The 16,338-nt window shown below is 36.0% G+C and overlaps 1 protein-coding gene across 1 annotated transcript in view; it reads right to left on the bottom strand.

Moving 5' to 3' along the window:
- The window catches only part of ERBB4 (erb-b2 receptor tyrosine kinase 4), a 1,231,960-nt gene that overhangs the window by 50,827 nt on the left and 1,164,795 nt on the right, over nt 1-16,338 (bottom strand). Inside the window, exon 23 of the mRNA XM_082396354.1 lies at nt 6,825-6,980. Within this exon, the coding sequence (XP_082252480.1) occupies nt 6,825-6,980 (156 nt within the window). The remainder of the gene's footprint in view (nt 1-6,824; nt 6,981-16,338) is intronic.

The raw sequence follows: 16,338 nt of genomic DNA, 5'->3' as shown, positions 1-16,338 counted from the left end.
TTAAATCTCCACAATCAACTTGATGTACCCTGCATCTGTGGAATGCCTGAATAGACAATGATCACACCAAAATTGAGGCAGTGGATTTTGGGAGCAACTGTAGACTTGGGGTTAGCTTTTTGCGTATAATTTGTTTCTGGTTTTATGTTTATCTTGGTTTAGTATTTAGAGCTTATTATCATTGGTAGATTTGTTTATTGATTTGGTTGCTCTCTCCCTTTTTTTTTTTTACTGTATATATATATATATATATTTTTTTTTTTCCTATTTCTCTTTTTGTGAGTGTGTATGTGTATGCTTCTTTGTGTGATTTTGTCTATACAGCTTTGCTTTTACCATTTATTCAGGATTCTGTCTGTCCATTTTTTTTTTTTTTTTTTTGCATAGTTTTTAGTGCTTGTCATCATTAATAGATTTGTTTATTGGTTTGGTTGCTCTCTCCTTTCTTTCCTTTTAATATTACTTTTTAATTTTTATATTTTTTATTTTAATAACTTTATTTTATTTTTTCCTTTCTTTCTTTTTTGTCTCTCTTTTCTTCTGAGCAGTGTGGCTGACAGGGTCTTGGTGCTCCAGCCAGGTGCCAGACCTGAGCCTCTCAGGTGGGAGAGCCGAGTTCAGGACATTGGTCCACCAGAGACCTCCGGGCCCCATGTAATGTCAAATGGCGAAAGCTCTCCCAGAGATCTCCATCTCAATGCTAACACCCAGCTCAACTCAACGATGAGCAAGCTGCAGTGCTGGACACCCCATGCCAAACAACTAGCAAGACAGGAACACAGCCCCACCCATTAGCAGAGAGGCTGCCTAAAATCATACTAAGTTCACAGACACCCCAAAACACACCACCAAACACGGTCCTGCCCCACAGAAAGAAAACACCCAGCCTCATCCACCAGAACACAGGCATTAGCCCCCTCCACCAGGAAGCTCACACAACCCACTGAACCAACCTTACCAATGGGGGGCAGACACCAAAAACAACGGGAACTACTAAGATGCAGCCTGTGAAAAGGAGACCCCAAATGCAGTAAGTTAAGCAAAATGAGAAGACAGAGAAATACGCAGCAGATGAAGGAGCAAGGTAAAAACCCACCAGACCAAACAAATGAAGAGGAAATTGGCAGTCTACCTGAAAAAGAATTCAGAGTAATGATTGTAAAGATGATCGAAAATCTTGGAAATAGAATGGAGAAAATACAAGAAACGTTTAACAAGGACCTAGAAGAACTAAAGAGCAAACAAACAATGATGAACAGCACAATAAATGAAATTAAAAATTCTCTAGAAGGAATCAATAGCAGAATAATTGAGACAGAAGAAGGGATAAGTGACCTGGAAGATTAAATAATGGAAATAACTACCACAGAACAGAATAAAGAGAAAAGAATGAAAAGAATTGAGGACAGTCTCAGAGACCTCTGGGACAATACTAAACGCACCAACATTTGAATTATAGGGGTCCCAGAAGAAGAAGAGAAAAAAAAAACGGGACTGAGAAAATTTTGAAGAGATTAAAGTTGAAAACTTCCCTAATGTAGGAAAGGAAATAGTCAATCAAGTACAGGAAGCACAGACAGTCCCATACAGGATAAATCCAAGGAGAAACACGCCAAGACACATATTAATCAAACTATCAAAAATTAAATATAAAGAAAAAATAAAAGCAGCAAGGGAAAAGCAACGAATAACATACAAGGGAATCCCCACAAGGTTAACAGCTGATCTTTCAGCAGAAACTCTGCAAGCCAGAAGGGAGTGGCAGGACATATTTAAAGTGATGAAAGGGAAAAACCTACAACAAAGATTACTCTACCCAGCACAAATCTAATTCAGGTTCAATGGAGAAATTAAAACCTTTACAGACAAGCAAAAGCTAAGAGAATACATCACCATCAAACCAGCTTTACAACAAATGCTAAAGGAACTTCTCTAGGCAGGAAACACAAGAGAAGGAAAAGACCTACAATAACAAACCCAAAACAATTAAGAAAATGGTAACAGGAACATACATATTGATAATTACCTTAAATATAAATGGATTAAATGCTCCAACCAAAAGACATAGACTGGCTGAATGGATACAAAAACAAGACACATATATATGCTGTCTACAAGAGACCAACTTCAGACCTAGGGACACATACAGACTGAAAGTGAGGCAATGGAAAAAGATATTCAATGCAAACAGAAATCATAAGAAAGCTGGAGTAGCAATTCTCATATAAAACAGAATAGACTTTAAAATAAAGACTATTACAAGAGACAAAGAAGGACATTATATAATTATCATGGGACCAAACCAAGAAGAAGATGTAACAGTTGTAAATATTTATGCACCCAACATAGGAGCACCTCAATACATAAGACAAATGCTAACAGCCATAAAAGGGGAAAACGACAGTAACACAATCATAGAAGGGGAGTTTAACACCCCACTTTCACCAATGGACTGATCATCCAAAACGAAAATAAATAAGGAGACACAAGCCTTAAATGATAAATTAAATAAGATGGACTTAATTGATATTTATAGGACATTCCATCCAAAAACAACAGAATATACTTTCTTCTCAAGTGCTCATAGAACATTCTTCAGGATAGATCATATCTTGTGTCACAAGTCAAGCCTTGGTAAATTTAAGAAAATTGAAATTTTATCTAGTATCTTTTCTGACCACAATGCTATAAGACTACATATCAATTACAGGAAAAAAATATGTAAAAAATACAAACACATGGAGGCTAACCAATACACTACAAAATAATCAAGAGATCACTGAAGAAATCAAAGAGGAAAACAAAAAATACCTAGAAACAAATGACAATGAAAACACGATGACCCAAAACCTATGGGAATGCAGTAAAAGCAGTTCTCAGAGGGAAGTTTATAGCAATACAATCCTACCTTAAGAAACAAGAAACATCTCAAATAAACAACCTAACCTTACACCTAAAGCAATTAGAGAAAGAAGAATAAACAATATCCAATGTTAGCAGAAGGAAAGAAATCATAAAGATCAGATCAGAAATAAATGAAAAGGAAATGAAGGAAATGATAGCAAAGATCAATAAAACTAAAAGCTGATTCTCTGAGAATATAAACAAAGTTGATAAACCATTAGCCAGACTCATCAAGAAAAAAAGGGAGAAGACTCAAATCAACAGAGTTAGAAATGAAAAAGGAGAAGTAACAACTGACACTGCAGAAATACAAAGGGTCATGAGAGGTTACTACAAGCAACCATATGCCAATAAAATGGAGGACCTGGAGGAAATGGACAAATTCTTAGAAAAGCACAATGTTCTGAGACAGAACCAGGAAGAAATAGAAAATATAAACAGACCATTCAGAAGCACTGAAATTAAAACAGTGATTAAAAATCATCGAACAAAAAAAGCCCAGGACCAGATGGCTTCACAGGTGAATTCTATGAAACACTTAGAGAAGAGCTAACACCTATCCTTCTCAAACTCTTCCAAAATATAGGAAAGAGAGGAACACTCCAAAACTCATTCTATGAGGCTACTATCACCCTGATACCAAACCAGACAAAGATGTCACAAAAAAAGGAAACTACAGACCAATATCACTGATGAACATAGATGCAAAAACCCTCAACAAAATACTAGCAAACAGAATCCAACAGCACATTAAAAGGATCATACACCATGATCAAGTGGGGTTTATCCCAGGAATGCAAGGATTCTTCAATATACGCAAATCAATCAATGTGATACACCATGTTAACAAATTGAAGGAGAAAAACCATATGATCCTCTCAATAGATGCAGAAAAAGCTATCGACAGATTCAACACCCATTTATGAAAAAAACCCTCCAGAAAGTAGGGATAGAGGGAAATTACATCAACATAATAAAGCCATATATGACCAACTCACAGCCAACATCATTCTCAATGGTGAAAAACTGAAACCATTTCCACTAAGATCAGGAACAAGACAAGGTTGTCCACTCTCACCATTATCATTCAACATAGTTTTAGAAGTTTTAGCCACAGCAGAGAAGAAAAAGAAATAAAAGGAATCCAAATCAGAAAAGAAGTAAAACTGTCACTGTTTTCAGATGATACTATACATGATACTATACATAGAGAATCCTAAAGATGCTACCAGAAGACTAGTAGAGCTAATCAATGAATTTGGTAAAGTAGCAGGATACAAAATTAATGCACAGAAATCTCTTTCATTCCTCTACACTAATGATGAAAAATCTGAAAGAGAAATTAAGGGAAGACTCTCATTTCCCATTGCAACACAAAGAATAAAACACCTAGGAATAAACCTACCTAAGGAGACAAAATACCTGTATGCAGAAAATTATAAGACACTGATGAAATAAATTAAAGATGATAGAAACTGATGGAGAGATATACCATGTTCTTGAATTGGAAGAATCAACATTGTGAAAATGACTATACTACCCAAAGCAATCTACAGATTCAATGCAATCCCTATCAAACTACCAATGGCATTTTTCAGAGAACTAGAACAAAAAATTTCACAATTTGTATGGAAACACAAAGACCCTGAATAGCCAAAGCAAACTTGCGAAAGAAAAACGGAGCTGGAGGAATCAAGCTCCCTGCTTTCAGACTATACTACAAAGCTACATTAATCAAGACAGTATGGTACTTGCACAAAAACAGAAATAGAGATCAGTGGAACAAGATAGAAAGCCCAGAGATAAACCCACACACATATGGTCACCTTATCTTTGATAAAGGAGGAAGAAATATACAATGGAGAAAAGACAGCCTCTTCAATAAGTGGTGCTGGGAAAACTGGACACCTACATGAAAAAGAATGAAATTAGAATACTCCCTACCACCATACACAAAAATAAACTCAAAATGGATTAAAGACCTAAATGTAAGGCCAGACACTATAAAACTCTTAGAGGAAAATATAGGCAGAACACTCTCTGACAGAAATCACAGCAAGATCCTTTTGACCCACCTCCTAGAGAAATGGAAATAAAAACAAAAATAAACAAATGGGACCTAATGAAACTTAAAAGCTCTTGCACAGAAAAGGAAACTATAACCAAGACGAAAAGACAACCCTCAGAATGGGAGAAAATATTTGCAAATGAAGCAACTGACAAAGGATTAATCTCCAAAACTTACAAGCAGCTCATGCAGCTCAATAACAAAAAAACAAAAAACCCAATCCAAAAATGGGCAGAAGACCTAAATAGACATTTCACCAAAGAAGATATACAGAGTGCAAACAAACACATGAAAGGATACTCAACATCACTAATCATTAGAGAAATGCCAATCAAAACTACAATAAGGTATCACCTCACACTGGTCAGAATGGCCATCATCAAAAAATCTGCAAACAAGAAATGCTGGAGAGGGTGTGGAGTAAAGGGAACCCTCTTGCACTGTTGGTGGGAATATAAATTGATACAGCCACTATAGAGAACACTAGTGAGGTTCCTTTAAAAACTAAAAATAGAACTACCATACAACCCAGTAATCCCAGTACTGGGCATATACCCTGAGAAAACAATAATTGAAAAAGAGTCATGTACCCCAATGTTCATTACAGCTCTATTTACAATAGCCAGGACATGGAAGCAACCTTAGTGTCCATAGACAGATGAATGAATAAAGAAGATGTGGCACATATATACAATGGAATATTACTCAGCCATAAAAATAAACGAAATTGAGTTATTTATCATGAGGTGGATGGACCTAGTGACTGTCATACAGAGTGAAGTAAGTCAGAAAAAGAAAAACAAATACCATATGCTGACACATATTTGGAATCTAAAAAAAAAAAAAATTGGTCCTGAAGAACTTAGGGGCAGGACAGGAATAAAGACGCAGATGTAGAGAGTGGATTTGAGGACACGGGGGAAGGGGGAAGGGCAAGCTGGGATGAAGTGAGAGATTGGCATGGACATATATACAGTACCAAATGTAAAATAGATAGCTAGTGGAAAGCAGCCACATAGCACAGGGAGATCAGCTCAGGGCTCTGTGTCCACCTAGAGGGGTGGGATAGGGAGGGTGGGAGGGAGACGCAAGAGGGAGGAGATATGGGGATATATGTATACGTATAGCTGATTCACTTTGTTATACAGCAGAAACAAACACACCATTGTAAAGCAATTATACTCCAATAAAGATGTTAAAATAAATAAATAAATAAATTGGTAAGTCATATGCTACAATGAAAACTAAAAAAAAAAAAAAAAATAGAGCCAGATAAGAGGAATCTGTTGCTTCTGGTGTAGGAGGATTGGACGTGAAATAGGATGACCAACTTTCCAATAGTTATGGTTCCTGGTCGCATTGAAACTTCTCTCTAGTCTATGAGAAAGAAGTTGTATCTCTCTGATCTCTCTGTAATAGTCTTAAATTATTAGGATTAAGGAAACAATTTCTATGGCCCTGGATTAAAGTGTAATCTCTAGAGTTCCTAGGGAGCCACCAACTCTCTAACACTGGAACTGACATAAAGATAACTTGGGTCCAGACACGCATTGTCTTATTTTAGCTACTTTTGAGAAATGGAAGTAGGTGATACATCCTGTATATTATATATTGTATATATATGTGTGTGTATGTTTCCATATGTACATATATATGTGTATATATATGTATGTATGTATGTGTATATAAATATATATTTATAACCCTGGGTGGGAGAGAAGGCAAATGGTGGAATTGGGATTTTATAATCTCTTAAACCTCAGGTTTATTGATTTCTTCCTATAACATATAAGGAGATAAAAGGGTATTATACTATATTTTCAAGTAATATTGCTCTCAAAAAGACACCCACCTTTCCTCCATCAGCATTATACTCTTTTTCATCACCTTCCAAGAGCCTGGCTAGTCCAAAATCCGTGATTTTTACATGGTTTGGAGATTTCACTAAGACATTACGGGCTGCCAAATCCCGATGAACAAGCCGTCTTTCTTCCAGGTACATCATTCCCTGAAAAACACCAAATTCCCCAGAGAGTCAGTTAATGCCTCTGCTTTTGTACTGTCAAAAAAGGTGTTTCCTAGCAATCAGTTGCAAGTGCTTGATTTCTCTAAGTAATGGCAGAATCTGAGAATATTTTCAAAATTATGGAAAATGTGGAATTAAAAAAGCAAACCACAAATAGCTTTTGGCCTTTTTCCCACTAAAGCTCTGTAAAGCAGAATGAATTACCTGCATATGAGCTAAATGTTTGATCATTTTTTCCCAGATACTTTATATTCTTTTGCAAACACTTTCATTAGTGAGGTATGCACGTGTCTTAGTAGATAAGCTAACATGTACTTGGACTGACCCACATATTCTTAATTGTTTTCTCCTCAATAACTTCTGTTTCATGTCATCTTCCCCCATACACCCGCTCCAAACAAATGCAGCTCTCCATACTTTTCAAAAGTATTTCAAATGAAGGTTTAATGGAGGCAAATTCACCTTTATAGGTTCTATCAAGTCTGAAGAATCATATTATTCTTATTAATTATGGAAAAAAATGAAGTTTGCCCTAGGGGCATTAAAAGCCTATAATTTAAAAAATAGCTTTGATGACATTAGTAGTCATTGTGAGAATCCACAAGTAAAATTACATTATTTATAATGACCCTTAAGTTAGCCTTTAATATGTTTTCTTCATAAAACATGTACTGTAATTAAAAATAAAATATATTGCTGATCACCAACAAGAGATATAACTGACTCTTCCCCCAACATACACACACACATCTACACGTATATGTACATATACACATGTATACATATGTGTTATACATATACATAACATATATATTAAAATATATGCAAATAAAAAATAATCCATAGAAACAATAATTATTAATTGTATTTCATCAATAGAGAAACCAAGAGTCATGAACCACTAGGCTTAACTAAAAGGTTGATGTAAAACCAAGGAAATGAACTCAGAGGCCCAGATTAGAATGAACATCCTTTGTTTGAGTGAACATATTTTTTTGTTGAAGAGTTAGGGAAAATTCTATATTTGAGGATTTCAGTGGTAAAAAACAAGTCAGAAGTGTTATAAAACAGTTGAAGTATGCTCTCATGCCAATTGCAAATCAATGATGCTGGCAGTTAACATTACAACTGCAGGACTTTGAAGGATTAACGGTTTCTGATATCAAAACAAAAGCTGTGGTAAACAGAGACACAAATCACAGAGGTCAAAAAATTATGAACCGTCTGCCCGGTGTAGTGGAAAGAGAATATTGCTTCAAACAGCATCATGAGCCAAGTACTATATAAATGCCCGTTAAACACAACCAGTGGAGATACTGCCTGATATGGTGCAATCAGTCAGCAGTTGGGTGACATCATATGTATTAGTGTTTTCTGGTATCAACCCACAACTGGGATTTATGGGGTTCTTTCCCTCTTTCCTAAACAGTGCTTTCTCTTTGATTACGCCAAATTGGAAATTTTTAGAATAAAGTGAAAACAAATAACCCTTGCATGCTTTAAAAGATTAAAAAATAGACTTATTGCCTTGGAGATAAAGTATGTTCAATAATTTTGTCCCTGTAGGAAGTGTCCACAAAAAACAGTCATCATTCTCTTTCTTACCATCTTCATAACAGAATATGTAAAGAGTATTGGCAACAAGTTAATATTCAGATCCACACATAATTACAGAACACATACTGTATGCCAATCACTGTGCTAGACATCAGAAAGACAAAAGAGAGTCAGAGAAGATCTGTGCATTAAAGGAGGACAGACGCTCATTAGTAAAGTGGGCACATGTGGCGTATAAACTTGAATGGATCAGTGATGCATGTAAGGCATTTAAGGAGGGCTGTATTTTGAGGACCATCTGTAGTATAGCTTAGCAAGTGTGCATGAGAGGGGAGGCTTCAGAGAGGTACTGATTTCCAAGTATGGTTTGAAGGATGGATGTCCACCAGTTGGACAAGATGAGGGAAAAATTGCAGTTAGAGAGAACAAGCACAGGGCCATCAATAGCATAGTGTACTTGGACAAAGGTATATAATTCTGTATTTCTGAAGCATTATGTATATGGTGAGTGGTGAGCCTGAAAAGGTAAGAAGAGGCTAGATCCAAGAGGGGCCCCTGATATGTCATGATAGAGAATTTGAACTTCACATTGTATGCAGCATTCAATGTGGTGATGCGGGAGTTTTTTTTAAAAAGGAGAGTGACACAATTATCATTGGAGCCTTGAAAACATCACCTGGTGCCAGTAGAGAGGATGGATTGCACACAAATATAGCTAAAGTCAGGAGTCTGCCACATTACAGAAGAAAAGTGATGAGAGTGAAATAAAGGTTGTAAATTGACCATCCATGAGTTGTATCCATTTTTCTTTTTTTTTTGTTCCCACACCGAGCAAGTTTCAAACATGCTCTTTAGCTGGTTACTGGCTATACTCCATTAAGGGCATCTGGTCCCCAGTTTGCCAGGGTCCTACCACTTACTATCACTTTTCAGGAGTTCTGCTTTTATTAGTTATGATAATCATCCAGCTCCTACATGCGTGAATGTCTGAATCTTCAACTAAACTAGGCCAGAAGGAACTAGGGAGAGAACAATTTCAAGGTACATTTATAAAATAAAATAACCATCCTTGGTAAATGACTGAACAATGAAGAAGAGAGTAAACTGAGAATAAGTCTGTGCTTTTGATTTTTGTAATTTAGGTGGATAATGATTCCCTTAACTAGATATTATCCAAATGTAAATATATTTAAGAAATATATACTCTACCAGTAGGGAACTAATATTCACCAAGGAACTTAAGACTCTAAAGTCACATTCTACAGTACAAGCAAAGCCTCAAAAACTCCAAAAGATCTTTGACAGTCTATACACAAAGCCTCAGGAGGTGACTATCCTGAACCTCAATACTATTTGTCCGTAAAAAAGTATTTTCTTCAAAATAATGAGAAATAAATTCAGGAAACCAGATGATAATCTCTATTGTTTCCCCTAGCCACCGGACCATGATCAAAAGAAATAAAAACAGAAGCATCCACCTCCTCACCAAACCATCAAAATACATTTGTATGGTTGTTTTGTAACTATGAAACATCATCGTACAAATGCACACTTTCAAATCATTAATTATGACTGCCATCTTAGTCCTACTCTCACACCCTGAATTAGAGTGTTGAATTCTATGTATCGCTCACAATAGGTTTCTCCACATCACAGTCATTGAAATAGGATTTTCTTACCAGAAGATCTCATTAGAATCACATTCTCTGGTAAATTCCTTCAAAATAAAATCACTCCTTCAATCAGAGTGTGATGCGATTAAGGAGGAAGACAGTTATTAGAAACAGCAGTGACAAAGATAAACTGGATGAAGTCCCATGAAGTTTGAAGATGGTAGAGGGATACTGCATGGGTTGAAAAGGATCCTCTTACTCTGCCCTGTAGCAACTCCCATGTCCTTGCCATGCCAGCTCAGGTGGAGTACATGCTGGGAATACGAACACTGACAACAACCTCAGCTAACACTGACTGATTCTTAGAATATGGCAGGCATTAAACTAAACACGTCTACATTGGTAGGTTAACTGAATCCTATAGACGCATACTACTTTCATCTCATTTTAAATATGAGAAAACCACGGCTAAGAGAGGTCAAGTTACTTGCTCCAAGTCATCTATTTAATGAGTGGTAGAACTGGGATTTGGTCCCTTGGTGTGGGACTTAAAGTCTGCATATTTAAGCCTATCTCATCTCTTGATGGGTCATCAGGTAGTGTGGGTACATAGAAATTAATGTACACAGTGAAGTCATATAGCTTCAAAAGATCCTAGTACTTTTGCAGAAAAAAATTAAATATTATCAAATGTTTCTATGAATTCAGGGCATAATGAAGGTGACTGACATGTTTGTATTTATATTTAAAACTCAGCTAAATTATAGAATCTTTTATAATTTAGCAGGAGTTTAAATTGTGTAAATTGGAAACTCAGTTCTAGCTTTGGCCACAGGTTATGCAGTATGGTGGAGTGGGTTTGAGAATAGATTCTGGAGTTGATTGCTTGGCTAGAACCCCAGCTCTGCCATGTTCTTGCTGTGTGACTCTAGCAAGTTAATAAACCTCTCTGTCACTCATCTTCTTCCTCTCTAAAACAGCCATAATAGCACTTATCACAAAGGTTGTTGTGATGATTAAATAGTATGTAAAGCACTTAAGGAGTAAGTGGCATGTAATAAGCATAGAACATGCAATGCTGTTCCACGGATATATATCAACAGTCCTAGTGCATAAGAATCACTTACCCTCATTAACTTGAATTGCCTATTTCAGAAAATCTGTGAACCTCAACTAATATATCACAGTGGGTGTTCAATAAATGTTTGCAAATGGTGATACATATACCCATAACCTGCCCATCATTATTAATGTGTGGCTACAAATTTCAGAATAATTACTGTTTGAAATATTATTTTAATAATGATGCACCTGAGGGTGCTGTCATATAAGGAGAAGGAAAAATTAAAGACTCTAATAAAAGATTTGGTGCTTTCCATAAACATATCACATATTCAGGAATTTAGTGAAGATAAAGGTCATAAACAGGATAGGTCAAAAAGTTTTCAATGCTGCAGGATGTTTTCCATGGGTGAATAAAATAGTAGATTTTCTGTACCAAAGAATCTGCCTTTTATCACTCAGCACTGAGGGGCATTCTGGGTGGAGGTGTTTTTGGGGCATTTTGTCTACTTCTTGATCCAAGTGCTGCAATTCCGATTTTACTCAAACTACTCAGAATTTACTATCACCACACCACTCAGAACTTTACCATTTTCATACTTGTTCTAAATGCCTTAATGAGTTTTCAAGACTGCTTACTTACTTTCTGTTTTGCTCATACCTCTTACAATATGCATCAATAAACACAAACTCGCTAGGGAAAGTCAAATTTTACTCTTGACCTTCAGAAATGCACTTTAATACAAAATCCAAGGATAATTTTATTACAATTGAATTTAAAGTTTTATTCTCTGGTTAGAATTGACTCATATAAACTGCTCTATGGAAAAAAATCAGTGACTGATAATTTTAAAATATTCGTATCGATGAACACCTAGCAATGACCTTCTTTTCAATCTTATGATATTGACTCACAGCTGCCTAGCAAATGCATCATGATTATGCTTTAATCCAACGTTAAAATGCATTCTGCCCAGCTGCAGGAAGCTAACGGAAGTCAAGAGAGACCAGACTATTTCTGACAATAAATATTTGCTTCCCATATATAGGCCAGGCGACATTTTCATCAAACACGTGTGTGGAGCTAAAAATTTCAAGTTGTAGTCAGTTCTCATAGGCATTAATCTCTGGAATTAGCAAGAGTACATTTTTTTCTGTTTTCATTCTAATAACCTGAAGCTTTCTGAATAACAGGAAGCTTCAAGAAAACTAACTTCAGTTGAAAATCGCTCTTCTTTTCTACCTTTCCTTCTGAAAGCAATTCTACCCGTGAGGGGAAAAAAAAAATCTAACTCTAATGCTCTCTACTATTAGGGCTAAAGATATGAGCATGTTCAAGGGAAGAAAAAGACCTTTTTGGATGAAGTGACTGACTTTATCCAAATAGTGCATGGAGAGAAACTAAGGGGGCTCTGTAATTGAATCAACTGAGAAGTCTTTTCAACCTGCCAAAGCTGGTTCATGGCACAGTAGAAAGAACACAGAACTTAGTGTTGCAAGAGGGAAGTCCCAGACATGCTGCTCACAAGGTTTATGACCACAGGTACTCAGTTCGCCTCTTCTATAAAAGTCACAAATTGGCCTAAATGATCTTTGAGCTGTTCTCTAGCTTTAAATCTTTATTCCATGATGGAACTGGAAAATATATCTATCTAAAATATTAAGTGGTGGCCAATAATAGACACAGATAACAGTAAAGAAAGAGGTAGAGTAGATGTCTCTCTTCAAATGTTTAGTGAGAACAGTGAACACGTTTTAGTAAAAGTCAGTTTAGTGCATCTGATGTTTAAACCCTGGCTACTTACTATCTGTGTGATCTTGGTCACTTTATTTGTGTTTCCTTTTCTTTATTCATTAAATGGGGATAATAATAGTATCTACCCTGAGGATTGTCTTGAGGATTCAATACCTTAATGTTTGTAAAACACCTAGAACATTCAATATTCTAAGATACCATGTTTTAAATAAATGATCTCAAATTCATCCTTCTGATGAAAAATACAATTCAACCACTATAAGAGAAAGAAAAGGCAGCCAACTAAAACATCTACTGATTACTCAGCACTGTTGAGTGTGGTGACTTCTGTTTCTCATTCTATTTGTCCCTGAATGTTCTTCCTCTTATGCTGCTCAGGAAGAAAAGCAGATTCACATGGTTGTCCCAGACTGGCTTGGCATTAATACTCCAGTTTAATTCTCACATTTTCCAATTGCACCTATGATCTTCAAGAGACTTGGTCAGGTTGCAGTTCTTAAGAAGATTTTGCAATATTGAGGACAACTGAATTTCCTTCATTTTAATAGTGTGTAGTGAAGAAATTATTGGTTGCTACTTGAAAAACAGCTGTCAAATTTAGTTCCAATAATATATTTGTGTGTGTGTGTATGTGTGTGTGTATGTGTGTGTGTGTGTGTGTGTGTGTGTATCCATACCTGCATGCAGTAGATACTATGGTGTGCCACCCAGAAACCTCTTCAGGCCCAAGTTCTCCTAATCTCAGCTCCTGGGAGTGTTGACTGCTGAGGGCTCTCATCTTGGCTGCCTTCGTTTAGGGGCAGTGACACCGCCAACCCAACTACAAGGGGAGCTGCTTTGCCAGGGGTTCATCCTCTCACCGGAGGCAGCCCACATCCAGTAATTTGTTGATGTTGAGTTACAAAGGCCATACCTCTCTTGACAACTATAAAGAGCTGTTCTAGTTCTGGGACACCCCACGGGATTGAATGATTCCTTTGCTGAAGTTTTATCATAGCTGAACTTTTCCTTCTACCTAATACTGCGTTTTCACTGTCTGATAGGTGTTGTTCTTGAGAACACTTAAGAAAAACTTCCTACGTGCAAACTTTTCTCAGAGATTGTTTTCTAGGAGCCAACCTAAGGCAATGTGTGTGACTTTTTTCTTTTAGGATCTCAAGTACTCGGAATTTTAAGCTAACCACACTCTATAATTCATGCACACTATGATCATTGTTTCTCTCTATCCTCTACATCAACCCCATTCTTTATCCATCATAAATACCAACAATAATGTTTTTAATATATATCCTTTCAATCTATCATCCATATGTTTATTTCTTTTTATCCATATTTTCTAACAAGCGCTTTGTGTTATTTCTAATATATAAATAGTATTGTGTATTAAATAGGATCATGTTTTACTCATTAGGCTTTTTTTTAGATTCAAACATGTTGCTATATGTAATCCAGTTCTCATAGCTGCACTGCATTGTACATATGAATTCACAGACATATACACATGTATAACACAGGAGTGCACTGTCAGTTGTCTATTCCCCTACTGAAGGGTACCAAACTTAACTCCATCTCTTTGACACTACAAACAAGACTGAATTGAACATTAATACTATTTGTAAAATGCTATAAATTGGCTTAACAATGTAAATTATCTGCTATTTAGTACTAATTTCAATGTAGGAGAATCTAAACAAACAATAATAGTAATAGTCACTGTGGAAGATACAACACGGAGCGATTTCTTGTTAATTGAGAACACTGAAATCACATGGGAAAGACAAAACATAACTGTGTATATTATCACTATATATGTTTGTATCTATGAAATAGTTAACATTTATTTACACACTCGGTGCCAGGGGACTGTTTTAAGTGCTATATATACAGGAATTTACAAGAACTCAATGAGATCTCTGCTACTATTATTCCCATTTTAAGATGAGGAAGCTGACACACAGAGAAGTAAAATAACTTGCCCAAGAGTGATACCTAGTGCATGGCAAAGCCCAGAAGAACCAAGATTTGAGTGCAAGCAGCTTAACTCCAAAGGCAACAATCTTAACCATTACTCTATATGACCGTAGGTATCAATAGACTATATAAAACCATATATAAAACTAAAAAAAGACAGTATATACAAGTGAATTGTTGTTATATAGACAATAAATGCTCTAAGAGTTCAACCAAGAGAAAACTCTTGTACATAATACTCATTTAAAACTTATAAACAAACTTTACTTTTTCTGGGTTTCCTAGGACAGTACCTCTGGAAGCACTTTATAAACCAACATTTGTGAATTCAACTATGTACTTTCAACAATTTGAAGATTTCCTGGCATTTACCTGGCACTCAGTACATGTTTGTGGTTGGATTAAATAAACAATAAGACCAAAAGTTTGAAAGGCTGTCCAGACAGTAGCTTTTTCTCTGCAATGTAAATAGAACAAATGTAAAATCTGTGATATTTATGATAGGAAGGAGGAAAACAAACCCTGCAACAGTTAGGCCAAACCCCAGATGGTAATATTAGAGTACCAAGGAATGTGAATGAGGACACTATTTAAAGATTCCTGAGGCTGGCAGGGGTAACAGAATTTTTTTCTTTTTGTTTCCTACAACTTCTTCAAATATTTCTTCAGAAATTTTATTTACCACCTTTCCCAAGCTTTTGAAAATTTCCATTGGAAGAATTTGCAGAACAGCCTCCTTGAGACTCAAAATTTCTCTTAAAGAAACAACAAAATGAAAACAATAAAATAAATAAACAAAAAGAGTAAGTTAAAAAGCACATGTGAGAAGCCACTGCTTTCCTACTAAATAAATTACAGGTAAAAAGCTCATCTGCCTAGATCAAGAGAATACTAAATATGCTACTGTTTTCCCCTCTCACTGACCTCTTGTCAATATGATTACAAATGGGAGGAGTGAATCGTATAGTGTCCATACTCTCTTAGAGAAGTAAACCTAGAATGGATTACTTCTACTCCTTAGGCAGCTGATCAATAAAGATGTGGATTGCAATGAGAATGGATATGTCTGTGGGTTGTAGTAGCTATCCTCTGTGTCTCTTTAGAAATTAATTAAAAAGAAATGAAGTGTGCAACCTATTAATACAGCTACCTCTAGATCAACAGATACAAAGTGTTGAGCATACATATTATGCAAATACATTCAAACACTATAGGGAGGCCTTAGTTATAACTGAACAGAAACAGATCATTCCTAATATTCTCTAGTTTCACAGAATTGCATGCTACTGGCTGGAAACCATAAGGTTCAGTGGGTGGGAATACGTATGCCATAGTTTCCTTCCTAGGACAATTATATCAATTTTTATGAGGTATCCTCTTT

This window comes from Balaenoptera borealis (assembly GCF_965194805.1).
Source record: "Balaenoptera borealis genome assembly, chromosome: 6".
Classification (NCBI taxonomy): domain Eukaryota; kingdom Metazoa; phylum Chordata; class Mammalia; order Artiodactyla; family Balaenopteridae; genus Balaenoptera; species Balaenoptera borealis.
Note: the sequence above shows the minus strand (reverse complement) of the source record. Positions and strands in the feature narration are given on the sequence as shown.